Genomic DNA, 27,177 nt, shown 5'->3' with positions numbered 1-27,177 from the left:
TAAAAGATTTTATTTATTTATTTGACAGAGAGAGAGATCACAAGCAGGCGGAGAGTCAGGCAGAGAGAGAGAGAGAGAGAAGCAGGCTCCCGCCAAGCAAAGAGCCCGATGCGGGGCTCGATCCCAGGACACTGAGATCATGACCTGAGCCGAAGGCAGCGGCTTAATCCACTGAGCCACCCAGGCGTCCCCATAAAGCCCTTTTCTAAATTATGTTTATACTAATTATGATTATTTCGTCTTCTCCCATCCAAGTACTAACCAGGCCCGACCCTGCTTAGCTTCCGAGATCAGACGAGATCAGGCGCGTTCAGGGTGGTATGGCCGTAGACTGATTATTTCGTCTTCTAACAACAGGAAATATGTATGGACCAGGTGCTATGTGTCAGTCACCAAAGAACAGTGATAACTAAGTCTTCCAAGGAACACAAAATATATGCCTTAGAAAAATTAATGTAGAACCTAAGTAGTGAAACCGTGACTTATATCTCATTTGAACCCGACCAAAATCCTTCAAGGAAGCTCAGAGAGGGGCCAGTAATTACTCCATGCTTCTAAATAGTGGAACCGAAACTCGAACCTGGATTTTCGACCAAATCAGAGTTGTTTTAATTATCCTGTACGGCTTGAACTGAGAAAATACTTTTGAATCCTTACACTTTAAAAAGGATAGCTCCCAGTTCTCTCTCCATCAGGTTCCAATTTCCTACCAAGTTGCAACAGGGAGGTATGGGTGTTTGCTGAACTTTAACAATTAAACGCAAACAGGATCAACGAGCAATACTGAGAAATCACGCTTTCCCCTCGGCAAGATTTTTTTTAATCTCTCCAGCCCCGTCCAGAGCAAGGCACATTGGGACTTGTAGTCTTGGGGCAGAGTCCTGTGGCCGGAGGGGCTGATTCACTGGGACCCAATCAGCAGAAAGCCAACTTGCTCTCCGCGCAGCGATTGGCTGGAAATCAGCGACCGCCCTCTCCGCGGCGCCTTCCCGGCGTCGCGAGTTAAAGGCAGCATCGGGCCGGGAGGAGTGTGGGTGGCTGTCCTGTTTTCGGGACCGTAGTCGGTGAAACAGCATTGCGGCCATGGCAGAACCGCAGCCTGCATCCAGCGGCCTCACCGACGAGGCTGCCCTCGGTTGCTGCTCTGATCCGGATCCCAGCACCAAGGTGGGCGCAGAACCTACTTCTCCTGAGTAGCGGCCCCGGGGCGGGGCGGGGCGGAGCGGAGCGGGGTGTGGGGGGAGGCGTGGGAAGCTCATCCTCTGGCTCAGCTAGGCCCGGCTCCGGCTGGGTTCGAACGCCATCCGGCCGCGGCTGCAGCTCCCTCCGCTTGGGGCGGACCAGAATGGGTCGGGTGAAGGGCTAGGGCTAGGGGTGTCCAGTAGGAGATCGTGAGAGGATCCATTTCCCCAGAGAGTGCGACCCTGCTTGCATTAACTTGTTTATTTTGGGACGGTAACTAGAAGCCACGGCCAACCCCGAATCAGATCCCTTGACTCTGGTGTGCGTGTTCCTCGGGTCAATAGCTATGGCGGGTGAGAGAGCAGCTTCAGAACTCGCAGTCCTGGTTCGAAGGTCTCTAATCCATGCTGGCCCCTCCCAGCCTATTCTGGCTGCGGGCTTGACTCCTGCAAACTAATCATGGATCTCGCCGAGTTTAACCGCGCCCCAGAGTTCGCCTTTGCTTGTTTTTTATGGTTGCTCACGGCCACACTTCTGTCCTCCCTGTGCTTGGTGGCCCCAGGAGAAGTGACAGTAATCGTGAGGCTTAGATCCAAGGGGAATCTTGGAGATTCCTCACCGACCCTCTCTCATCGAAGCAGAGACCCAGTAAGAGGAATGACCTGTTGCATCCCTCCGGCTTGCTTAACATGTCTGCACTGAGTCAGGGTAACTCACTCAGGTGTGGTGCCTCCACGCTGGCAAGATTTGACACAGCAGCCGCTTGGGGGGTTTATTGCAGTGTCCGTGTCAGTAGACGCCTTTGTACTTTTTTTCATTCGATGGGGGAATTTCTGAATTCCTTGAGGATTGAATATGTATCAGTGAGTTTGCCCCCTGCTTGCTCTTGGTCTTCGGGGTGAAGAGTCAGACACCTCTGATTGCTAAAACCTTTGACTGGCGCCTGAAACTTAGGAGAAATAGTAGTCACTGCAAAGTTCAGAGGGAAGAAAGAAAGAAATACATTTCCTCCTACACTCATTTCCCTTGTATACCCTCTAATGTATTATTATTATGTAATATAAGTACCTAGTTATTTCACATAATATAAACTGAGCCATTCAGTATAAATTAGTGTCCTAGATAACTGGGATTTTGTGTATGGGGCTATTTAAAAAGATTTCAGAGATACCTTTAGAAAATTTGTTAAATACATTTTCTTTCATTCTTAACTTAAACTACACATCATTGAAATTTCTCTTGGCTATATGAAGTAATTACTTCTTGAAATTAACAATTTTTGGTCTTGAAATACCATGTGGGGGACATAAAATTGATATGTAGTAGCAGCTGGTATACCTCGAGTGTGCCAGGTCCTGCGTTGTTGTTTGAAGTACATTACTTAATGGAGTCCTCAGGACAGCCCTATGAAGAAGGTATAATTATCATCTCTAGTTTACAAATAAGGAGACTCCAGCATAGAAATATCGAGTAACTTGTCCAGAGAGGCACCTGCACTCTCAGCTTCCACCTTATTCTGCTTCTGGAGTACTGACTTGAGCAATTTTGGAACTTGACACAAAGTAAAGTAAAAGACCTAAGTGAATTAAATTCAGCCTGATGGGGGGTTTGCGGGGTACTGGGATGAACAAGATAAGGTCCCTTCACCAAAAGGAAACCAACTCTAACATAAGACGGAGCTGGGATTAATGTGCTGTTAAATTATAATGTACCCCGGGAGTGCAAGAAATTTTGGAAGGTAGCCTCTGTGGTATGTTATATACCTGGGGTATTTGATGTTTGAAGACCTACATTCAAATCCCCAGATCTGCCATTGGCTGTAGTGATCTTAGCAGGGCAGGGTCTGAGTTTGTAAAAGCAATATAAAGAGAGCTGCAAGGAAGATTAAGTGTTATTTTTCTCTAAACTATGAAAAGTGATACAGTTCAACTCGGGATCAGGGAGTACATCAGCCAGAAGGTGGGGGTGGGCCTAGGTCTTGAAAGATGAGTAGGGTTCCAGAATCATCTAGGAGACTGAGTTACGTGGGCGGGGACATTCTAGGTGGAAAAAAGACCTGAGCAAATACGGTGAGATGCAGAAAGATGCAGTGCAGGCGTGTTTTGGAGAGGCGAGTTACATGTTTCTGAAGTTTAGGTTGTCTAAACAGTGGAGCTGTGGTAGAAGAAGAGGCTAGAATGGGAGGTTGGAGCCTCCCTTTCAGTGAGAGAGCTCTGAATGTCACATCTAAGGAAGCTGGATTTAAATAAGTAGTAGGGAATCATTCAGGATTTGAAAACATTTTATAGAGTACCTGGAGGTGATGAGGCAACCTGAAAGGTTCTTCTAGAAGATGAAATAAGTGGTGAGGGCCTGGTTTGGAAAGGAGAGGGTACTGGTGGTAGAACATCAACTTTCCTATTGATTGTCTGCATCTTTGTCATGAAGGACATTCCTTGGCCAAGGACAGGCCAAGGTATGGCCAAGGAATGTACAGTCATACCACTTCCTGGGTAGTCTTATTGGCCAGCTGTCTTCATGAGGCCAAATACTTATTTTCCCAAGTGATAATCTCCTAAAAAAAATTTTTTTTATAGTCTCTCTCAGTGTCCTTTAATGTAATAATTTGAAGTCTTATCCCATCTGAGTGGTAGGTGATAGGGTCAGGGAAAACTTTGAGTGTTGGTGACACTTAAGCTGAGTTTTACCAAATACAGAGGAAGTATCTAGGTAGAATTGGGTGCAGGGGTAGGTGGAAGAGAGAATGGAAAGGAGGAAGGAAGGGGAATGGCCAGATGGATGAATGACTGTTCTAGGCAGAGAGAATCATAGTAAATATAAAAAGTACAAGACCTCAGAGAACTGATGCAGGAATCTACAGATGACACAAGACTGAAGTTGTAAGCAGTGGAAGTTGAGGGGAAGGTATGCAAGACAATCATCGGGATGCTCAAAGAAAATATGAGCATTCCCCCCCCATTATGCTTGTTTTTCTCACCCTGTAAAGATTTCCATTTGGTAAATATATTTTATAATATATATGTTTTGTTAGTATGTTTGTATATAATTAAAATAAATACATATTTATAGGAGTTACACGCTCTTTTTTTAAACTGATAAAGGTGTACCAAAAACATTCAAAATGAACAGTTTAGGGAAATGCTAACAAGTGATGAAGTTAGAGAAGTATGCAGTAACCACATGTGCTTGCCTTTGGGACTTTCCTTTAAAAGCTGTGAAGTACCACTAAAGGAATGATTTTTATTTTATTTATTTGAGAGAGAGAGAGTATGCAGGGTGTCGGGGGTGAGGGGGGGCAGAGGGACAGGAGAGGGAGAGAATCCCAAGCAGAATAACCCTGAGCATGGAGTCCAGTGCAGGGCGCAGTCTCACAACCCTGAGATCTTGACCTGAGCCAAAACCAAGAGTTGGATGCTTAACCTACCGAGGTACCTGGGTACCCCTGAAGTAATGATTTTTGTTTGAAGTAATGATTTTTAATCCAGAAATGACACAGTTGGGTTTCACTATAGGAAGATGACTGTGGTACTTTATGGGGAGGTCAGTGGATTACATCTAAGTAAGTCTGCAAGAAGCAGAGACCAGGGAGACTAGGACAGTCATCAAGGGAGGAAGTAGTAGCTCAAGAGAACTTGAGGAACATAGTGCTCATTAGAAAGACACCGAGCAAGAGCCCAAAGGAATTTAAGGAGTTAAGTTGATAGGACACTTGGGCTGGATTAGAGAGAAGTGGGGAGGGAGAAATCTAGGAAGACTCCAGGTTTCTGACTTGGGCTGACAAGGGATTCTAGTGACACTATGCTAAGTACTTTCATGCGTTATCCTGTATACTTTGCAACTCAACCCTACAAGCTGAGAACTATAATTATCCCTATTCTAAAGATATGAAAACTAAGGTTCAAGAAAAGTAATGATTTACTTAAGGTAATGGTGGTAGAGCCAGTATTTGAACCATATTGCTTCTGAACAATTATTTCTCTTACACTCGTGTGTTTTTCCTCCCTTTGCACAAGATTTTTAAAGGCCTTGTGATCCTGAGGGCTTCTAGGATTTTCCCGTTTTTGTTATCTGTTGTAAGAGCAGTCTGGCAGTTATGTTTCCTAATATCACAGGTAATTTAAAAATTTTTAAAAATTTCCTTTGTGTCTCCTGGCTGTTTCTGCCTCCCTTATCTGTAGGGTGAGTATACTTGAAGTACAGCTTTGGCTGTTGAGTTATAGAGTGGGAAGGAAAGAACCACATGAAACCAATTTAGATAAGATAGAATAAATGTAAAGGGAGTGGCTGAATTATTTTCAGGAACAATTTATCACATTCTGGCATAGGTTGAGTCAGGCAAATAACACTGGAAAGAGGAAGATAGTGAAGAAAAAAACATATCAAACCATCTTGTACATCAACTATGTGCTCCAGCTGTTACATAGAAAACAGTTTTGTTCCCCTCAGATATGCTTGTATTTTCAAAAGGGTCTTTCCAAAAAGGCACTTGTGACCTTAAAAAGTCAGGAAAAAACAAAACTTGATCCATTTTTTGTTTACAGGAGATGGGATACCTAGGGGTGAAGAGTTAAGCCTTGAACCTTTTGATGAGAATTTGACAATTTGGTTAACTCTAGCTGTTTCCCAAGAAACAGAAATGGTGTTTGTTGCTTAGCAATATTGCTTATGATAAAAAAATAACTTGATAGGTACATTGCATCTTGAAAGGGAGAATTATCAATACCCAATAGGAAGTCATAGCTTTGGGCTTGCCTGAATGTGGTGGCTCTTAAAACTGTCCCTTGTGGAGATTCTGGAAGCTGCGCTGGTGGGGTTGCTACTAGAGGTGCTGGTTCCTGTGGTGATAGGGCTTCTATACCAGGGTGATTGCTGCTCCTACCCAATGCAGATTTACTCCCTGCCCCTAAGCTGAATAGACTTCTGTAAGTACTCCTGCTGAAGGGGGACAGCTAGCCCTGCTGTGTTGCAAGCTGTGTTTTTCTGACCGAAACCCTTTTAGCCTGTGGTTGTCCTGTGAGTCTGAATGTTGAGTTGAAGACTCTGCTCAGGGTAATGCAGTGCTTTTGAAAACTCATTGGGAAAGCGAGTGATGGGCTGCAAAGGGAGTTGGCCTCACTGTTACTAAGGCCAAAACACACACTTTAAGCCAAAGAAATCTTACTATTTCTGAAAATGTAGCTAATGCAAATTTGAAACTTTTCTTGTCTGAAGACTGGAGGTGGTGGAGGCAATGGAGATCCTGATCTCGATTTTGAATAAGATGGAATATCGTACAGAGCCCCTTGGCAACAGTTCTGGAGAGATGAGTGTCTTCATCATTAGAAAGAGGCATATGGTGACCAAACATACCTCATTGTTGGGGCAATTGTATAAAATCAATCTGGACACTTTTCTGGGAACATGGAGTACACATACTTTTCCCTGTTCCTCCTGTTAGGTACAGCTACACACTCGAGGCATTTTATATAACATAAACATAGGAAAACAACGAAAAGTGGAGAGAAGAAGGCAGACTAGCTAGTGGCCTTGAGACCTTAGGAGCAACATGGTGGCCAGCTTCCCCAAGTTTTATTTTTGCCTCATTTAGCCCAAACTTGGAGCTATAGAAATGTCAGTGGATGCAAACAAAACCAAACCAAACCCCATGAAAATCTGCTTTCCATTCACAGGACCAGGAAATAGGCAGTTCCTGATAAGGCAGAAAACTTTTAGACAATAATGGCTACAACCAAACACCACAGAAAAAACTGTGGCTTCATCCCTGCCTGTGCCAGCAAAGGCTGGGTGGGGAGCCTAGTCTTCACCAAACAGGTTGCAGTGAGGTGTCCGTTCTCCCCCTGCCAGGGTGGGATTAGAGAAAGTTGAATAGGAGGCCATGACTTTTGTCTCATCAGACAATAATAAGCTTTCGCCACTGGATTTATTAATGGAGAAACACGGGGAACCTGAAATTCTGCCCCACCCCAGCAATGGAAATACTTTAAGATAATTATAAATGGGAGAGAGTAAAGGGATGTAAAGAGAGGTAAGGTTTCTGTACTTCACTTAAATTGATAAAACAATGATACCAAGTGACTGTGATAACTTCTATATATTTGAATGCCTAGAACAACCTAGCGAATGCCTAGAGAAAGCTATACAAAGAGTACATGAGGAAACACTACAGAAAAGTCAAAATTAAATTATAAAAAATGTCTAATAACTTACAGGAAGGCAAAGAAAAAATTGACAGAAAGCAAAAGTAAATAAAATAACCACTTAAGCCCTAGTATTTCAGTAATTACATTAGGTATAAATACACCAATTAGAGATTAGCAGAGTGTATTTTAAAACATGCCCTAACTTACCTCTGTATGAGATAATTCTAAATTTATTGTGGTGATACTCTCACAGCATACATGAGTCAAGTCATTAGGCTCTATACTTTAAACTTACATAGTGCTAAATGTCTGTAGTATCTCAATATAACTGAAATAAAAGAAAATGAAAACATGCCTCAAATATATGCTGTCTGCATGAAACTCACTTCAAATATAATAAGAGGCAAGTTAAAAGGATGGAATAAGATTATTATGGAAACACTAATCCAAAGAAAGCAGGAATGGCTGTCTTCATACCAAATAAAGTAGACTCCAGAGCAAAGAAAGTTATCATAGTTAGAGAAGTATGTTTATATAATGATAAAAGGATCAGTTGATCAAGAAGATGCAGCAGTCCTAAATGCACACGAAAAACAGCTGCAAGAAAATAAGAAGCAAAAGCTGATTTAATGGAAAGAAGAAACAGAAAAAAGTTCCCATTTGTAGTTGAAGATTTCAAAACTCCTCTCTCAACAACTGATAGTACTAGACAGAAAATTAGCAAGAATGTAGACAAACTCTACAACACCATCAGTAAACAAGTGATCAATCTTTAAAGCACACCACCCAAAAGCAACAGAATACACTTTTGTTTTCAAGTGCCCGTTAGAATGTATATCAAGACATATCATGTCATGGGCCCCCAAAACCAACTTCAACACTTTAATATTACTGAAATAAGACAGAGTATATTCTTCGACCACAACAGAATCAAATTAGAAATCAGCAGCAGAAGCATAACAGGAAAAGCTCCCAACACTTGGAAGCTAAATAACATTTTTCTAAATTCGTGGATCAAGAGGAGGTCTCAAGGGAAATTAAAAAAAAAAATAGATGGAATGAAAATGAGAAAGGAATCTTAGCTAAGACAGTGCTAAGAGGGAAATTTATATTACTAAACGCATACATTAAAAAAGAGAAGTCTCAAATCAGTAATTGGAGTTCCCTCCTCAAGAACCTGGAAGAAGAGCAAAATAACCCAAAGGAAGCAAAAGGAAGGAAATAATAAAAAGCAGAAATCATTGAAATTAAAAACAGGAAATAGAAAAAATCAGTGAAACAAAGCTGGTTCTTTGAAGAAAAAAAAAAAAAAAACAACAGAATTGATAAACTTGCAGTAACACTGACAAAAGAGAAGACACAAATTACCAGTATTAGGAATGAAATAGGGGATACTACTACAGTCTGCAGACATCAGAAAGTAATAAGGGAATTTTAAAAACAACTCTGTAGTGTAAATTTGGCAATTTACATGAAGTGGGCCAATTCATTGAAAAACACAAACCACTGTAAGTTACCCGTGTGAAATAAATAATGTGAATATTTCTATAACACAAGGAAATTGAATTCATTATGAAGAATTTTCCAAAAGAGATATCTCAAGGCTCAGATGATTTCACTGGAGAATTCTCCCAAACATTAAAGAAAAACAAACATCAATTCTATACAATCCCTTTAAAAATTGAAGAAGAGGAACTCTTCTTGTTTTTTTTTTTAAATGTTTTTGCTTTTTCAAATTTTTACTTAAATTCTAGTTAGTTAACATAGTGTAATACTGTTTTCAGGAATTTAATGATTCATCACTTGCATACAATACCCAGTGCTCATCATCACAAGTGCCCTCCTTAATACCCGTCACCCATTTAGCCCATTTGCCCACACTCCTCCTTTCATCAACTCTGTTTGTTTTCTACCTGGTTCATTTTATAAAGCTAGTATTACTCTGATACCAAAAACCAGATGAAGACAGTACAAAAAAAGAAAATGACTAATACTCCTTGTGACTATAGAGGTAAAAATCCTTGATGAAATATTAGTAAATAGGACGCCTGGGTAGCTCAGTGGGTTAAGCCTCTGCTTTTGGCTCAGATCATGATCTCAGGGTCCTGGAATCGAGCCCCACATTGGGCTCTCTGCTCAGTGGGGAGCCTGCTTCCCCTTCTCTCTCTGCCTGCCTCTCTGCCTACTTATGATCTCTCTCTCTCTCTGTCAAGTAAATAAATAAAATCTTCCCCCAAAAAAGAAATAGTAGCAAATATAATCTAGCAATAAATTTTTAAAAATTACCATGACCAAGTGGGGTTTATTCCAGTATCCAGTTCAGTATTCAAAAATCGATCAAAGTAATCATTATATTAGAGGCTAAAGAAGAAAAAAATAGATTTGACAAAATTCAGCACCATCCAGGTTTTAAAAAAAATTTTTTTTCAGAAAAAAATAGGAATGGAGGGGAACTTACTCAACTTGATAAAGATCATCTATGAAAAATATACACTGTACTTAATGGTGGTGCTTTTCCCCTAATTTAGGGGAACATGACAAGGATGTTTGTTCTTACCATACTTATTCAGTCTACTGCTAGAAGTTGTAGCCAGTGCAGTAAGGTAAGAAAAGGAAGTAACAGCCATTCATATTGGAAGGAAGAAATGAAACTGCCCCTGTTTGGACATAATTATACATAGGAAATCCTAAGGAATCTATAAAAAACTCTTCCAGGACTAACAAGTGAATTCATTGACGTCACAGAACAGGAAGAAGATAAACATATAAAATATAATAATAAAACCAATTTTATTTCTGCATATTAGCAGAAAACACATGACCACCAAGATTAAAAATATAATTACTCAAAAAAATTTCTTAGGTGTAGATCCACCCTGTACCAGACTTATATGATGAAAATTACACAGTATTGATAAAGATTAAATAAGTGGAGAAACATACTGTGTTCATCGTTCAAAGACTCAGCATAGTAAAGATGTCAATCCTCTACAGATTGATACACATATTTAACACAAACTTTTTTTTTTGTAGGTAAGATTATTCTGTGAAAGGCACATAAGCTAGAATAACTAAATTTTAAAAGAATGAATGGAAGGAATTAGTCTGTCTGATTTTGAGACTTTTCTGTGTAGCTACAGTAATAACTACTTAGTGATATTGGCAGGGAAGACACAAATTAGTGGGACAGAATAGAGAACCCAGAAATAGACCCACACTAATACACCCTACAGATTTTCAGTGAAGGTGTGAACGCAGTTCAGGGAGAAAGGATAGGCTTTTCAACAAATTGTGCTGGAGCAATTGAATATCCCATAGGTTAAAAAAAAGAAAAAATGAAAATTTACCCAAGTTTCGCATCCGTGTCGCGCCTTTACATTTTTGTCAGGATGATAGGGCAGACACATAAGATGTGCACTAGAAACATCCTTGATTTTACTGTTAATTTTTTTCAAAGTAGTTTTGAGCTAATTAAATTTGGACAATGCTCTCCCAAAGCCTGATTATTTATAAGGCAAATGAGCAAATCTTTGTTATCACCTAGTACCCATCCCAGAAAACCCAACGATAGTTTAGATATAAAAGGCGACTTTCATTGTCCAAATTTAGAGCATGAAAAGAAAAGACAAAGTTAAGAGTTGTCTGATGAGACAGGACATGAATGTAAGTCCTACTTTTTTAAACACAAAATATGTTTATTTTAAATAATGTTTTAGAACCATGGCAACAAGCATTCATTTTTAGGGACTTTTTTTTTTTTTTTTTTAATTTACTTGACAGACAGAGATCACAAGTAGGCAGAGAGGCAGGCAGAGAGAGAGGAAGGAAAGCAGGCTCCCCGCTGAGCAGAGAGCCTGACGAGGGGCTCGATCCCAGAACCCTGGGATCATGACCTGAGCCGAAAGCAGAGGCTTAAACCCACTGAGCCATCCAGGCGCCCCCATTTTTAGGGACTTTTTGAGGAAGGATCATTTAGGTGTTTACCAAGGTACAGAGCTGGCAGAATATGCTGTTGATAAAAAGCAAACTATTAGCATAGAATAACTTGAGCCTTTTATAAAAAGCAAGCTCTGCTTGTTGTCTGCAAAGGATTCATAAGCCTTTTTTTCATGAATAATTCCACTAATATTGAATATACATTTAATTTTTTTGCCATGTATAGACTTCTCTTAAGGTTGAAAATGGCATTAGAGTGTATATATATATTTTTAAAGATTCTGTGTATTTGGCACAGAGAGAGAAAGAGTGTGCACGCAAGCGTGCAGAAGCAGGGGGTGTGGCAGAGGGGGAGCTATGGGAGGCTCGATCTCAGGACCCTGGGATCATGACCTGAGCCGAAGGGGGAGATATTTCACCAACTGAGCCACCCAGGCGCCCCTGGAGTGTGTATTTCATCTACACATTTACTTGGAAATAGTTTTATTATATGATTCTTCTCAGTTGGCACAATGCTGTATTTTTCCATTTTCTCTCTTTTTTGAAAACTATTTTTTCAGCTTTATTGAGATATAATCAGTATATAACAATGTATAAGTTTAGGGTGTACAATGTGTTGATTTGATGTACATATACTGCAAAAAACTACCACAATAAGGTTAGTTAATGTGATCATTTCACATAGTTACTTTTTTTATGTGTATGTGCTGACAGCTTTTAGGATCTGCTCTCCTACAACTCTCAACTATACATACAATACAGTATTGTTAACTATGTATAGACTTTTTTTTTAAAAGATGTTATTTATTTGACAGAGAGAGAGTACAAGCAGGGGTAGCAGCAGAGGGAGAGGAACAGACTCTCCACTGAGCAGGGAGCATGATGCAGGACTCGATCCCAGAACCCTGGGATCATCACCTGAGCTGAAGTCAGATGCTTAACCAGCTGAGCCATCCAGGAGCCCATGATGTATAGACTTTTAAAAGTTCATTTTAATATTCACTTATATGTGTGTATTTAGATAGTTTTAGTACATAGCCATGTTAATAGAATTTATGTTTAATTAAATTAGAGGCTTAGTATTACTTTTAAGATGTAATTAATCTGTATATCCTATTAAATAAACCATACCTGTATGTATCTTTTTAAACTTAATATACATGTGAATGCTCCCTGCCATTTAATACACCTCTAGAGCAGCATTTTAAATGGATTCACAATATTCTGTTATGCTGTGTCATTATTTGTCTAATTTCTTGGTTGTTAGAGGTAGTTTAGCCAAGGTTGTTGAAAGGAAGATCTTTGGAACCAGACTGCTTTTTCTCTGACACTTACTCTCTCAGCAGAGAGAGTGGGCTTGGTAATAATACATATTTCATAGGGTTGTTGTGAAGATTATGAGTGGATTTCTGTAAATCACTTAGAACAGTGTCTGGCACACAGTTACTATGTTAAGTGTAATGATTTTTTTTTTTTTTTTTGCAATGTTGGATGCAGCTTGATTGTAAAGAAACATTATAGTGAAAGTTCATTTACTTATTGAACAAATATTTATTGGGAATCTACTCTATGCCAGATTCCGTTCTGAGGTGAATCAGTAAACAAAACAAACGCTCTTGTCCTTACGGAGTTTATAGTCTAATAGGGAAAGAAAAACAATAAAAGATAACCGTAGTAAATAGCATATTGCATGTACTATGGAAAAAGAAAATGAAAAAAAGGGGTAAGTGGAGAGTTAGAGTAGTCAGTCAGTTGAAAGCCTCATTGGGAAGATGACATTTGAGCAGAGTTAAAAAGATTAGAAGTGGCTCTGGGGAGGGGCACCTGGCTGGCTCAGTTGGTAGAGCTTGCAACTCTTGATCTCAGGGTCAGGAGTTCAAGCCTCACATTGGGTGTGGAGCCTACTTATGAATAAAGATTTTTAAAAAAACAGAGAAGAAGAGTGGCTCCAGGCAAAGAGCCTTCCAGCAAAGGCCTAGGTGACCTGCTGAAGACAACAGTGGAGTTGAGTGAGTGGGCAGGAGAAGGGGTGAGTGAGGCAACCAGCCATCGAGGGCCCTTGTAGGGACTTTGGCTTTAACTCTGAGTGAAATGGGGAGCCTTCTCAGGGTTTTTGAGTGGAAGAGTGAACTGGATTAACTTTAAAAATTTCCTCAAGAATAGATTTTAGGGGACAAGGTGAGAGAGAAAAGTACCAAGTCTGGGTGGGAGGAGGGGTTGATGGGATCAGGGTTAACACGGGTAGTGAGAAGTGTAGAATCAAAGAATTTAGGGAAATTAGCTTTATGTCCAATTTTGGTATGTGCTGCCTAAGCGAGCACTAGCTTTATGTCCATAAAAGGACAGTTTTGCTGATAGAATTGACAACTAATAGCTTAATGGTATCTGAGGGGACAAAAAACTCATTAAAAGAGTAAAATAGAGGCAGGAGTTCCAGGGACCATCTCAATATAGGAAAAGTAGTGGTAAATGTACCAGGAGCTCCTATATTACATTGTAAGACAACAATTCATGTTTATAGAAATGTCCCTGAATCATGAAAATAAAGGAAGTTCCACACATTTTTAAAGCAAATAACTAGATAGGTTTTGTGTATGCAATAGTAACTAATATTTTTCGGGTAGTTTTAACCACTTGTGTATAGATCCCACTTACCAAAGTTCAAACTTTGTTTTACTGCCTTGTTTTAATCTGCACTAACCAAGAATATGAAGTTGAATTGTATTTGCTGTATTTTGATCTCCCTTCACTGCAGTTACAGCATGACTTAGTAGGTGCTTTTGTGATTTTGTTCGATGGGGAAAACCAAGACCTCATTGTGACCTGGATGTCAGGAGCTGTTTTTCCTTTTTTTAGTTCTTGCTGAAACTAAGACCTTCAGGAGTACAGTACCTGGCTGAGAAACATGTAATTTCTGAGCCAGTTGCCTTATATGTGATTATAAGCTGTGAATGAAGAATGAAATTATTATATTCATTGAGATCTGCTTATTAAGATAAAGTAGTATTTAGGCTAGTTTTGTTTTAAATGAGAATTTTAATGCTTAAAATAAGAGTACATTTTGGTTACTTAAAAATTTAACAAAATAGAGGGGTGCCTGAGTGGCTCAGAGTTTTAAGCCTCTGCCTTTGGCTCGAGTCAAGGTCTCAGGGTCCTGGAATTGAGCCCCACATAGGGCTCTCTGCTCAGCAGGGAGCCTGCTTCCTCCTCTCTCTCTGCCTGCCTCTCTGCCGACTTGTGATCTTTCTCTCTGTGTCAAATAAATAAAATCTTTAAAAAATAATTTAACAAGATAGAAAAATACTTTCTAATGATGCTGAATGAATAAAATACATTTGTGTTTATATGATGTGAGTTCCACGGGAGAGATGTCTATATGTCTGCAAAGGGAGAGTTCAGAATTTTCGGGCCAGTTTGTCAAGCTGTGGGTATAAGAGGAAAAAATCTGTTAGGAAGCACAAATGTAGTGAATGGACTCATAGTTTGGAAGGCATCTATAGTAGAAAGAGACCTGAACTTAGTAGACAATTTAATCACCTCAGGTGTATTTCTCATCTGTAAAATGGGGATATTAATACTTATAAATAGTAATGCTTCATAGTTTCTGTACCAAATGATGGAAAGTATTATTAATGCCATTAATAATCTTAATTCCATGAATTAAAATACCTTCTTCTCGTGATGTCAAGCCTTTTGTTTCCTGATTTGTAAATTGGGCAGTTTCACAGTGGAGTTAGAGACAGTAACTTTTTTTTTTATTTAAGATTTTATTTATTTGGGATGCCTGGGTGGCTCAGTTGGTTAAGCAGCTGCCTTCGGCTCAGGTCATGATCCCAGGGTCCTGGGATCGAGTCCCACATCGGGCTCCTTGCTCGGCAGGGAGCCTGCTTCTCCCTCTGCCTCTGCCTGCCTCTCTATCTGCCTGTGCTCACTCGCTCTCTCTCCCTCTGTCTCTGACAAATAAATAAAATCTTTTTTTTTTTTTAAGATTTTATTTATTTACCTGACAGATAGAGATCACAAGTAGGCAGAGAAGCAGGCAGAGGGAGAGGAGGAAGCCGACTCCCTGCTGAGCAGAGAGCCCAATGTGGGGCTCGATTCCAGAACCCTGGGATCATGATCTGAGCCGAAGGCAGAGGCTTTAACCCACTGAGCCACCCAGGCGCCCCTAAATAAATAAAATCTTTAAAAAAAAAAAAAAGATTTTATTTATTTATTTGACAGAGTGAGACAACGAGAGAGGGAAAACAAACAGGGGAGTGGGAAAGGAAAAGCAGGTTTCTTGCTGAGCAGGGAGCCTGATGCGGGGCTTGATCGCAGAACTCTGAGATCATGACCTGAGCTGAAGGCAGACACTTAACAACTGAGCCACCCAGGTGTCCCGAGACAGTAACTTTTAAGCTTTCAGTTATTTTAGTAATCTAGGATCTTGTGAGTAACTTTTTGCTATGGTTACCAATAGTTTTGGAAAGGCATTTTATGCGTTCATTTAGCACATTTTACAGTAATTCAGTTCTTTATTTGTAACATCAGTTTCTCATTTTGGGTTGTCCAAAAGCAGACTGGACGTATTTGGTTGTAAGTAGTTTATTTGGCAGGCAGTCAGAGAATGCAATAAAAAGTATGTGGAAGTGTGTTACCCCTGAGGGCGACTGGGCTGTCACCCTGCAGGGATGTCTCTGCATGACTGGGTGGAACATGCTGTAGAATTGCCCCACTAAGGGCCAGGGGAGCCAGGTTTTTTATCCACTGTCGGTTATTTGGAGGATGTGAACCACCTCCCTGGCCCTTTGGGCCTGCCCCACACAGGGGCTTGCTCTCGTGACCAGAAGCATCCTTGGGCAGAGAGCTGTAGGCAGTATAAGTGGTAGGTGTGGGGACCAGGCAAGGCTGAGGGGACAAAGTTGTTTTCTTCTGAAACATTGTGTTACAGAGGCAGACTGTATCCTCCAGTGGAAAGCTTGATTAATGTTGGTGACAAGTGCCAGATATCACACCTGTTTGATATGTGCTCTTTCTCCTTAGGATTTTCTGTTGCAGCAGACTATGCTACGAATTAAGGATCCTAAGAAGTCATTGGATTTTTATACTAGAATTCTTGGAATGACGTAAGTAAACTATTTACTGGTGCCTGTAGTGTTTAAATGCATAACTTTGCAAATACTGGAATTGTTTTCAGATCCGTTTAAAAAATGGATTAAGCTTTTCTTCAGAAATCACAGAAGTCCTTTTGGCTAGGTGTCTGGACTGGGCTCACTGGCCGAGTACTTGGGTGTTCTTCCCTCCCTTCTCTCTGAGAGTTGTTTGATCCTTAATGTGTTCAGATCCTTTTAATGTTACAGCCTCTTATTTACTTTGGAAAAGATAGAGTTATAAAAATGCATTACTTATAAAATGAATGAGTTAGCCTAAAATTGGCCACCTGTCTCATTTTTATGGGATGTATTCTCTTTTCCTGAATAGGTAGTATCCACTGATCTTGCAGTCCTCAAAGCATATTTGTTTATTTTTCTTGATTTGTTTCCCTGAATAACATGAGGGGTTTTTCTTTGTTTCTGACAATATAGATACATAAAGAATAAAATGATTTTGAATTGACTACCTGGATAGCCTCCGTTGACATTGAGAGAAAAATTCAAGTAATACAGTATATGTTTGTTTAGAAAATCTGACCGGTTCAGAAAAATATAAAATAAAAAGCAGTCGCCTCCCTTTCCTAGTCCTTGTCTTCAACAATAACTGCTGTTAGCAGTTTGTTATAGTTCTTTCCAGAAAAAGTAGTTCAGCAAATGTTTACAGCATATGTAAAAGACAGAGTAAAACAAATACATTGAACACTCAGTATTTGCCAGACATTTTACATGTTTTTCATTCAGTCTCCACAGTAGCTCACAAAACTGTTTATATTCCCCATTTTACAGATGAAGGAAGAAGCCAGAGTTTAAAGACATTAAGTTACTGGCCCCAAATACCACAATGGGCACATGGCGGAGGGGGAATTCAAATACAGATCTGATTGACTCCAGTGTTGACCTTGTTTTTCAAGAGCCCCCAAATGGTGTGCAAGGCTTGTGCAGTCTGTTTTAGTAGGTGCAGAGATAGTTTTCATGACCTTATTATAAACATGTTCGAGTAAATCTTACTTGTGGGAAGTCAGCGCTGGGTCTCAGTGGACCAAGGTGTATTACATAGCAGTGATAATTTAAAAAGCTTAGATGCTGTGAAGTGTGTAAACCTGGCAATTTACAGACCTGTACCCCTGGGGATAAAAATATATGTTTATAAAAAATTAAAAAATTAAAAAAAAAAAAGCTTAGAAACCTTCCATTTGCTAGGTAGTCTTCAACCGTTCTCTCTTATTGATTATAAATAAAGTTATCTTTGAGCATTTAGTCCTCAATAATCTAAATGAAATTGTATTGTGTCCATCCTCATTCTGCCCTACTCCTTGCAGAATAATGGTATACTTTTTAAATTTATTTATAGGCCATGACTTGAACTATCTTTTTGGCAGGGGGAGGGGCTGAGGGCGAGGAAGAGAGAGGGACAGTCTTAAGCGGGCTCCATGCCCAGTGTGGAGCCTAGTGCAGGGTTCCATCTTCTGATCCTGAGATCATGACCTGAGCTGAAATCAAGAGTCAGACGCTTAACTGACTGAGCTACCCAAGCACCTCTTCAACCATCTTTTTTTTTTTTTTTTAAGAATTTATTTGACAGACAGAGATCACAAGTAGGCAGAGAGGCAGACAGAGAGAGAAGAGGAAGCAGGCTCCCTGCCGAGCAGAGAGCCCAGTACAGGACTCCATCCCAGAACTGGGAGGTCATGACCTGAGCCGAAGACAGAGGCTTAACTCACTGAGCCACCCAGGCACCCTTCAACCATCTTTTTGAAAACTTTAGGATGGTAGTTCATTCACTCTTTGTCTCTTCTCAGTCTTTTCCTTTCCACTGGCCCTTTTCCCTCAACCGACAAACAAGCTGAAATCTTTAGCATAATTCTTTCCCTCTGCTCTCTTACCCATCATCACCCATCATCTGTATAGGTCAACCGTGCTTTCTTACTTCCCCTTGTCTCCCATCAGGGCCATCTGGCTTCTTCTGCCCCACTCTCCTGAAACTGCCCTCAGGACCTCTCCATGTCTAGTCACCTGTTTACAGTCTCAATATTGTATGACCTTTCTGCAGTATTTCCTATGTTTAACCACTGTATCATTGACATTCACATCTTTTGTGACATTCATCTGTCCTTCCTTCTCTCTTACCACCTATCCTCACTTCCTTTTCCTAGGAGTTTTGGCATAGTAAGATATTTGACTTAACTGAATGTCATATATCTGAAAGAACAATAAGGAAATGCATCATTTTTTTTTACCAAAAATGGACAAAATTTTCTTTGAAGATACCTTTGCCACTTAAACAAGTACCATAATTCCAGCTAAATTTCATTATGTTTGAAGAATTATAAAAGTTTGTTTTGTGAAAACTTTTTTATTTCACGGATATTTACAAATGAATTTTTTAAATAGATATTTTCATTGATTTCCCACTGCTCTTCCTATTAAATGGGTTCATATTATTCTTAGTAAAACTTGAATATTGTCATGTTGATTTTAATATGAGTCAGCCTTTCCTGTTGTTAATTGATTTTGGCTTGTTGTTTAATTTCAGGCTACTCCAAAAATTAGATTTTCCCACTATGAAATTCTCACTCTATTTCTTGGCTTATGAGGAAAAGAATGACATCCCAAAAGATAAAGATGAAAAAATAGCATGGGTATTCTCCAGGAAAGCTACACTTGAACTGACACAGTGAGTATCAGTTTTTATCTTTCTGTATAGTTTGCATTTTTATAAACCTTTTTTCCTTAATTACAAGCTTAATTCAAACCAGGTCTGCCTAATCACTTTGCATTTGTAGTAGCTTGAGTCTTTAAGGTCTTCGTAATTCTGGCATTTTAGGAATGTTGTTTTATTCTTTATGTTGTTTTTGTGTCCTTTGGAATAACTAACAAAAGAGCATTTATTTCAGGATTTTTGATTTAGGGTGCCCCTGATTCAAAACAGCTCTGGAATCAGACAGACCTAGACATGAGTGTTGGCTCTGATGAGACAGCTCTGTGACCCTGAACACGTTGTCCCCTCCTTTGGTGGCAGTCTCATTCATGAAATGGAGACTCAACTCTTAGCCCATGGAGCTATTTGGAAGATATTTTAATGAGATCAAATAAATAAATAGATCAAATAGATACAGTAGATCTATTTGATCAAATGATGAAGTCAAATAAATAAATAGCCTCTATAAAGTATAATAAATGACAGTTGCTACTGTTATCGTTATTGTTATCCAGATGCCTGGTTTTATTGTCTCCTTAGTCTAATTAAAATCATATTTTCCCATTTGCCTTTTCTATAGTTGAAACCTAAATATTTACAGTAGCAAAGATGAAACCAAGCATATGAAGTTGCATACATACATGCTAAGATTTCAAAGAGATTAGTGCAGCAGAATATCTGTTCTACAGGTCACTTGTAATTCTGTTTTCCTTCCTTTTGTAGCAATTGGGGCACAGAAGATGATGAGACCCAGAGTTACCACAGTGGCAACTCAGACCCTCGAGGATTCGGTACGTTGGCCTGTTCCTGTGCTGTATACATGGATTTGTGTGATTTGTGCGTTGGGCACTTATTAAGAATAATCAGCTTCTTCGTGTGGTATTGTCTTTCTGTGACTGACTTGTTTCGCATGGCATTATGCTTATAGATCTTAGTCCACGTTGTTGCAAATGGCAGAATTTCACTTTTCCATTGTATGTATATGTATTAATATTGATGGACAATTGGGTTATTTCCAAAATTTGGCTGTTGTAAGTAATTTTGCAATAAACATAAGGGTACATATGTGTTTTTGGAAAAAAGAATAATCAACTTCTTAGGAGTATGGCTGTTTTATTTTTCCATAAGAATTTTATTTAGTAGTTAATTTCATAGTCTCCATCTAAACCCTACATTTACTCTCACAATGATTTCACTTCTCAGTCTCAGGAGTATATTTCCAGTAGACTTTTTAATTTAAAAATCTAAAACCAAGGTTGCTAATAATCCCCCTTTCTGTTAGCATATACTTCTGCCCTGATCTAGAATCTCTCAGTCAAGATAACAGGATTGCAGACTTAAATTGGCTGCTATATAGTCAGTGGCCCCAGCAAACCTATTAAATATGAGTAAATGACTACTCTTTCTCCATAGTTATTCTTAACAGATTGAACTATACATGAGCCCAATATTGGGCTTATTTGAGATAATGTATAAGTCTGAGCTACTAATTAGCTTATTATACGCAGCCAGTTAGACTTAGAGTCTTGTTTTTTAATACAGGTTTTGAACTTTATTTGGTTCAGTCAGTTTTCAGGTGCCTTATGTTTTGAAACAAACTCGTTTTGGAGGCTAGTTGTGGCCCTTGGATACCCTGCAGTAATTATTTCTTCCTTCTGTCCACCTTGTTGGGGGGTGGCCACCGAAGGTCACATTGGAATTGCTGTTCCTGACGTACATGGTGCTTGTAAAAGATTTGAAGAACTGGGAGTCAAATTTGTGAAGAGACCTGACGATGGTAAGTCTGCTGCCTGCTTTCTCCCGGCCTCTCCTCAGTTAACTAATGTACATGAAGCAACCACAGAGAGTACTGTTGTCGTAGATCCTTCTGCTTGCAAGTAACTTTGACGAAGTCTACTTCAGCCAGCTTAAGGAAAATAATAGAATTCTTGGAAAAATAACTGGGTATCTTAGGGAACTAAAACAGCAAGTAGGGTGGCTTCACAGGGGACTAGACACAGTCTGGAGAGCCGTCAGAAACCTGGGCTCTCTCCCCACCCTTTGACCTTACCATATTCTCACTGGCCACTGATTCTCACTATTTCAGGGTGTACCTAGCCACCCCAAAATAAGTTCCTTAAGGCTTATGTTAATCTGATTTTAATATAAATACACCACATCTCCTTAGTAAATGGCTGGTCTTTCATTTTTATTCTTCTATAACCATTGTATGTCCTTATGTTTTAGGTATCTGTCTAGAAATAGTAGTGTACCTATCTAGATTTTGTTGGATTTATATGTATTATAACTATTCTACTTAGATCTGTTTCTGCCAGTATATTAATTCAATTTTTATTTGAAACATTTCATATTTCATTTTAATCCTTTTTTTTCAATTAAGAGATTTGATATCCAGGGGAGCCTGGGTTGCTCAGTCATTAAGCGTCTGCCTCCGGCTCGGGACGTGATCCCAAGGGCCTCCGGCTCGGGACGTGATCCCAAGGTGCTGGGATCGAGCCCCGCTTCAGGTTCCCTGCTCAGCGGGAAGCCTGCTTCTCCCTCTCCCACTCCCCCTGCTGGTATTTCCTCCTTGCTGTGTCTCTCTCTGTCAAATAAATAGATAAAATCTTAAAAAAAAAAAAAAGAGAGAGATTTGATATCCAGATACCTTCCCAGACCAGGATATTACTGATTTATTTTTCCTTTTTCTTTGGCCTTGGCTTTTATTTATTTATTTTGCATTTTTAAGTTGTCTTTGCACCCAGCCTGGGGCTCAGTCTTAAAATCATGAGATCAAGAGTTGCGTGCTCTACCAGCTGAGCCAGCCAGGTACCCCCTGGCCTTGGCTTTTTTTTTTTTTCTTTAATACATATATCAAAGTCCTTTTCTCTGTGTAGCTCTTGCAGCATCTTTTGGGTTTTTCTGTCCTTTTATTAAGTATCTCAACCAAAACTGTTTTCAGAGGGTTTTTTGTGAGGCAAAACTTTTGAAGCTTTGTAAGCCTCAGACCCATATCTTTGTATCTGAATGACAGTTTTATTGAATATAAAATCTTAGGTTTATTTTCTTTTGATCTTAAAAATATAACTCCATGGTCTTATTTTTCTATCCAGTGTTGCTATTGAAAAATTGGCTGATTCAGGTTGTCTTCTGTTTCGCTCTGGATGCTTTTGTTATATTTGTTATTTCTTTTTTCTTATTCTAGGAGATTTCCTCACACTAGCATACCAGTTAGCTAATCTTTCCTCTTTTTCCTATCCGTTCTGAGAGTCATCTTTTATGTTCTCATCTATTGTATTCTGAATTTCAGCTATAATGATTTTGATCCCTAGTTTTTGCTCAGTTCCTTAAACATTTTCTTGTTCTTATTTCTTATTGGCAATAGCTCATACCATTCATCACTTTTACATGTTTTAATAGCTCTTGGGCCATTGGTTTAATATTTGTTCTTCTATTTGAATCTGTCATCCACTGTTTGTTTTATGGTTATGTTCCTCAAATTCTTGTCACTTTGATACCTGAGGAGTTGTTGTCATTGCAACTATTATTATTCTGGTGCATCAGGCAGTGTGAATGGGGGGAAGCTAGACCCCAGTCTTTAACAGCCCCCATGCTCTCAGGAAGATGGGCCCTGCAGAGATCCCTAGGCACCTGACAAGAGTTAAACACCTTGCATTCTGCACAACAGCTCTTCAGTCACATCTTCTTCCCCTCTGTCCCTCAGAGAGGAAGCAGGAGACCCTTCTTCTGAGGTGGTCATTCCCTAACTGTGATTGTGTGGAAAGTGAAGGCTGGGGAGATCAGTTGGTTTTCACCTGTTTCTGTCAGTTTCTCAAGGGCATAAGACTTCTGTACTACCCTTATTTACTCCTGAGGGCATCTGAACCTGTCGTTTGAACCTCCCCTAATGTAGGGGCAAGAGCTGATGCCCAAGACACTGGGAGGAGGAACAAGAGCCAAACTAACAAAACCCCTTCTGTTTATTCTCCCACAGCCATAATGGACTGCTTTCTGGTCCAGGCCAAAACTATCCATTTCCAAATGGACCAGGTTAAAACAGTTACCCCAACCCACTTCTTCCTCTCCCCAGTCACCACCCTAGTTCTCACTTTTTTTTCCTCCCATTTTCCAGATATGTTCCTCTGGGGTTGATCTTGGGAAAAAGAGTTAGAGAGAGATAGGGGTCAGACTAATTTAGCATCTTGGTCCCAAAATAGTTGCTTAGGTCACATTTTTCCATTTAAGCAAACAACTCTACTATTAGGCCAACTAGCCTCTCGATCCCAGTTATGAATTCCTGGGAGAAAGACTGACAGAGCTTGAGGGACCTAGAATAGTGTTTAAAGAAGTCATTATGACCCAAGCCTCTGGGTCTTTCTGCTGTGTGGGTATGCTATGCTACCTGCTCAAACACCTGTTTTCTTTTCCTCTTTAAAGTAAAACAAACTTGGGGTGCCTGGGTGCCTCATTCAGTTAAGCTTCTGACTCTTGGTTTGGGCTTAGGTCATGATCTCAGAGTCCTGGGATTGAGCCCCACATTGGGCTCTGTGCTCAGCATGGAGTCTGCTTAAGATCTCCCTCTCCCACTGCCCCTCCCCTGCTTACGTACTCTGTCTCTCAAATAATAAAAAAAATATTTTATTTAATTTAATTTACATATTTGACAGAGAGAGAACACAAGCAGGCAGAGTAGCAGGCAGAGGGAGAGGCAGAAGCAGGCTTCCTGCTGAGTAAGGAACCTGACACAAGGCTTGATCCCAGTACCCTGGGATCATGACCTGAGTCAAAGGCAGTTGCTTAACCAACTGAGCCACCCAAGTGCCCCTCAAATAATAAATAAAATCTTAATAAAATAAGATAATCTCTGTAACTACTCAACAGGTAGCATGAACTGTATCATGAAGGTGAAATAAAAATATGGTGCCTAAAACTTCAGCCAGTTACAGATTTTATTTCAGGAGAGTTGGTTCCCAGCTGTGTGTGGAAAGTAACTATGTTAGTCATTCTGAAATGCATGCATTTGGGCAACACTGACAATAGAATTGTCTAAAATTAAAACTATAAGCAAAATAATGTACTTTTTAAAATGCAAATTAAAATTTGGATTAATAAAAAATGTTCTTAATTTTAAATTTTTAAAAAGTCTCTTTTATAATTAAATTCATTTCATCTTACAGGTAAAATGAAAGGCCTGGCATTTATTCAAGATCCCGATGGCTACTGGATTGAAATTTTGAATCCTAACAAAATGATAACTATTATTTAGTTCTGTGAGAATACTGCTTTGTGATTTTAGTGAAGTCCTTGTGGGAGGTAAAAAAGGAAATGGTGTAATTCAAGATAGACAACAGAAACATCTAGGACTGAAGAATCATTGTCCCAATTCAGATTATTCTGAAGTCCATTCCCCTTTTCTATTTCAGCCTATGTTTTTCACCTAATAATTCAGTCATTGTGGTTTTAAAGTAGTGCTTTGTCTTATGTCCTTGAATGTAGTTAAATAACTTTACTTTTTTATGTAATAATTAGAACAGTTCCCTTCAGAGGCTGCATTTGCCTTCTTTCTCCTATATATGATTTCTCAACAAGTCTGCCTTTGAATCATCATTCTCAAAAAAAAAAAAAAAAATTAACAAGTTTTTGTTGTGGTTACCTTCTGGGGTTTCAATTCCTCAGAAATACCTTTTCACAACGAAAATTAAAGAACACTGAACAGAATTGAAACTTCATGTATACTTCAAACAGTAAAAGTGTTTATTTCACAAAAGAGAAGGTAGTCTTGGGAGCAAGTCAGAATCAGACTGACAAGGATGTTGATAGAAAAACTAATTTCTTCTTACTTACAAAGTACTTTCTAAGCTCAAGGACTAACCTCTTTATTTGGGGATGGGGCTGTAGATGGGAAGAATATTTATTGGTGTGCAGAGAGAGTGGGCTAGGCTGTCACTGTATCTCATTAATCCTCCCAGCTCTCCTCTATCCTGTGAGAAAGAAGGCAGGCTAGACATGGAAAATAACTTCAGTGAATTAAGGCAGTATTATAAATAGGCTCAAGTACTTGAGACCTGATTCTCATTTTTAGTATTAAGATTGTACTTCAAAAATTAGTACCTCACAAGACCTCCTCCACTCACCTCTGCTGTGAAAACCGTCAGTGAGTTTGAATGTTGTCCTCTCAGCATTGGGGCCCGAGCACCAGGATGAGGGAAGGAGCGGCGGAGGAAGTCTGTAGTACACGGCGGTTCTGGGGACACCTGCTTATCCCTGGGCAAGCCATGCCTGTGTTACTTCATTACTCGAAGAGCCCCTACCCCAAGGTCTTTCTGTTGCCAGTAATCATTTAGGATAAATGATGTTCAGCAAAAACATTACTTAGTTATCAGGAATCAGCTCAGTGGTCTTCCTTGCCATGATTGATATTTGATGGGTTTTAAAAAATCAAACTGATTTTGACAATCTCATGGCCCAGAGAAACAAAACATCTGGTTGGTGGTTTACATAACGTTTAGATTTTCTGTAGACTCTAGCGGAAGACCTTTGGATAGGCTGTGCTGACTGCTTTTCCACTGCTAGAAGCACTTAACATTTCCTTTTTGGGTGGAATGGATTATGTGAGCAATTCAAACAAAGAGCAGTACTTACAGACTGAAAGAAAATAAAATTCCAGATAAGACTGTGTTTAATTTGTGAACTGACCAGCATATTCTTTTTAAAAAGGCCGGCAGTGGGGCACCTGGGTGGCTTAGTTGGTTGGGCATCCGACTCTTGGTTTCAGCTCAGGTCCTGAGCTCATGGACCCTAGGATTGAGCTCCAAGTGACCTCCACACTCAGTGGGGCGTCTGCTTGAAGATTCTTTCCCTCTGCCCCTCCCTCTACTTTCATATGCCCCCCCCCTTTCTCTCTCTCTCTCATAGATAAATCTTGAGAAAGAAAAAGAAAAAAAGCCTGCAATGATTTGAAAGGGCTTGCAGGTTCATCTGAGCTGGGAAACTGTAATTCTGTCTGTCCTGCAAAGCAGATAGTTTCTGTGGATAAGTAAGTGTGGAAAAGGTGGGAAGAGTAAATAAGGATAAAGGAATATGGTAGAAAAGATACAAAGAAGAAAGTCCACATATCAAAAGGTGAGTTGTGGGAACCCGTGAAGACCAGTTTCACATGCTAGGTACTGGAATTATCAAATGGGAAGGTGATTAGATTTCATAAATCTTTTAAACCTTATTTCTGTGGGAAAAAAGATTTCTCTACTTGCTAAGTAGAAATGTGTCAAAAGACGGGCCTTGCTTATTCCTTAAATTCATCTCTGTGTGCATTGAAAGGATGCATATTCTATCACCAGGTGCGGGACTGGGACAAATGACTTATTTCCCAATTAACTTACCCAGAAGTAGTGATATGAAAGAGTGCAGGAGAGCACAAGGTTTTCTCATTTTCCACGACTGGACCACAAGACTGGGGAGCTTACTGTCAATGTAAAATCAGTCTCCCGTGAGCCCTTCACAGCTAAGCCTGGGACTCAGTTACAATACGGTGGTTTGAATGAGGCTCTGATGGCTGAGAGAATTACTGTGGCTTTTACGTCGCAGTCTGAGCAGGACTGCACAGTGTGTACACATACTCAGCAACACAACTGCTTGTGAAAAGGGTTATATTAGGACGCTTGCTGCTGGTCATGAGAAAAGACCCAATTCTACGGGTTCATAGAGGGTTCAGAGATTTCAAGAACCTTGGTTTCCTTCCTTCCCACCCTGTCATTCTCAGCATTTTCTTTCTGGGCTAATAATGCTCATGATTAGAGATGCCAACTATGATTTCCAGGTGTCATGAATAATCCAACAATGTCCAGTGAAAGAAAAGAACATTTGCTCCTCCTGTGCTTTTAGGGACTATAAAAGCCTTCCCAAAGCTCCTCAGCAGAATTCCCCTTGTGTCTTGACAACATTGTTTCACTTGCCCATGTCTAATCACTGGCACAGGGAATGAGACCACTCTGGCTTAAAGAGGTCATATTTACTCTAGTTGCCTGCCTGAGGGTGGGCACTGGATCAGAACTGAGACTGCCAAAATGGAGGAGCAAACAAGGGCTTCTGAGCAGGCATAAACAGACTG

General features: G+C 39.8%; 1 protein-coding gene across 1 annotated transcript; it reads left to right on the top strand.

Annotated features, from left to right (window-relative positions):
- The first annotated feature begins 973 nt into the window (after positions 1 to 973).
- On the top strand, positions 974 to 25,748 carry GLO1 (glyoxalase I). Its single transcript, XM_044250407.1, has 6 exons — positions 974 to 1,167; positions 16,284 to 16,366; positions 18,927 to 19,067; positions 19,815 to 19,882; positions 20,779 to 20,868; positions 24,248 to 25,748. Exons 1-6 carry the CDS (start codon positions 1,084 to 1,086, stop codon positions 24,334 to 24,336), a joined length of 555 nt encoding a protein of 184 aa, XP_044106342.1. The 5' UTR covers positions 974 to 1,083; the 3' UTR covers positions 24,337 to 25,748.
- Positions 25,749 to 27,177: the final 1,429 nt, after the last annotated feature.

The sequence above is a fragment of the Neovison vison genome, chromosome 1 (genome assembly GCF_020171115.1).
Source record: "Neovison vison isolate M4711 chromosome 1, ASM_NN_V1, whole genome shotgun sequence".
Classification (NCBI taxonomy): Eukaryota; Metazoa; Chordata; class Mammalia; order Carnivora; family Mustelidae; genus Neogale; species Neogale vison.
The sequence above is the reverse complement of the archived record's forward strand: the minus strand, read 5'-3'. Positions and strand labels throughout refer to the sequence as shown.

Coding starts and splice junctions, on each gene's coding strand:
- GLO1 (XM_044250407.1), top strand. CDS start 1,084: ATGGCAGAACCGCAGCCTGCATCCAGCGGCCTCACCGACGAGGCTGCC. Junction 1,168..16,283: donor ATCCGGATCCCAGCACCAAG/GTGGGCGCAGAA, acceptor CTTTCTCCTTAG/GATTTTCTGTTGCAGCAGAC. Junction 19,883..20,778: donor CTCAGACCCTCGAGGATTCG/GTACGTTGGCCT, acceptor TGGCCACCGAAG/GTCACATTGGAATTGCTGTT.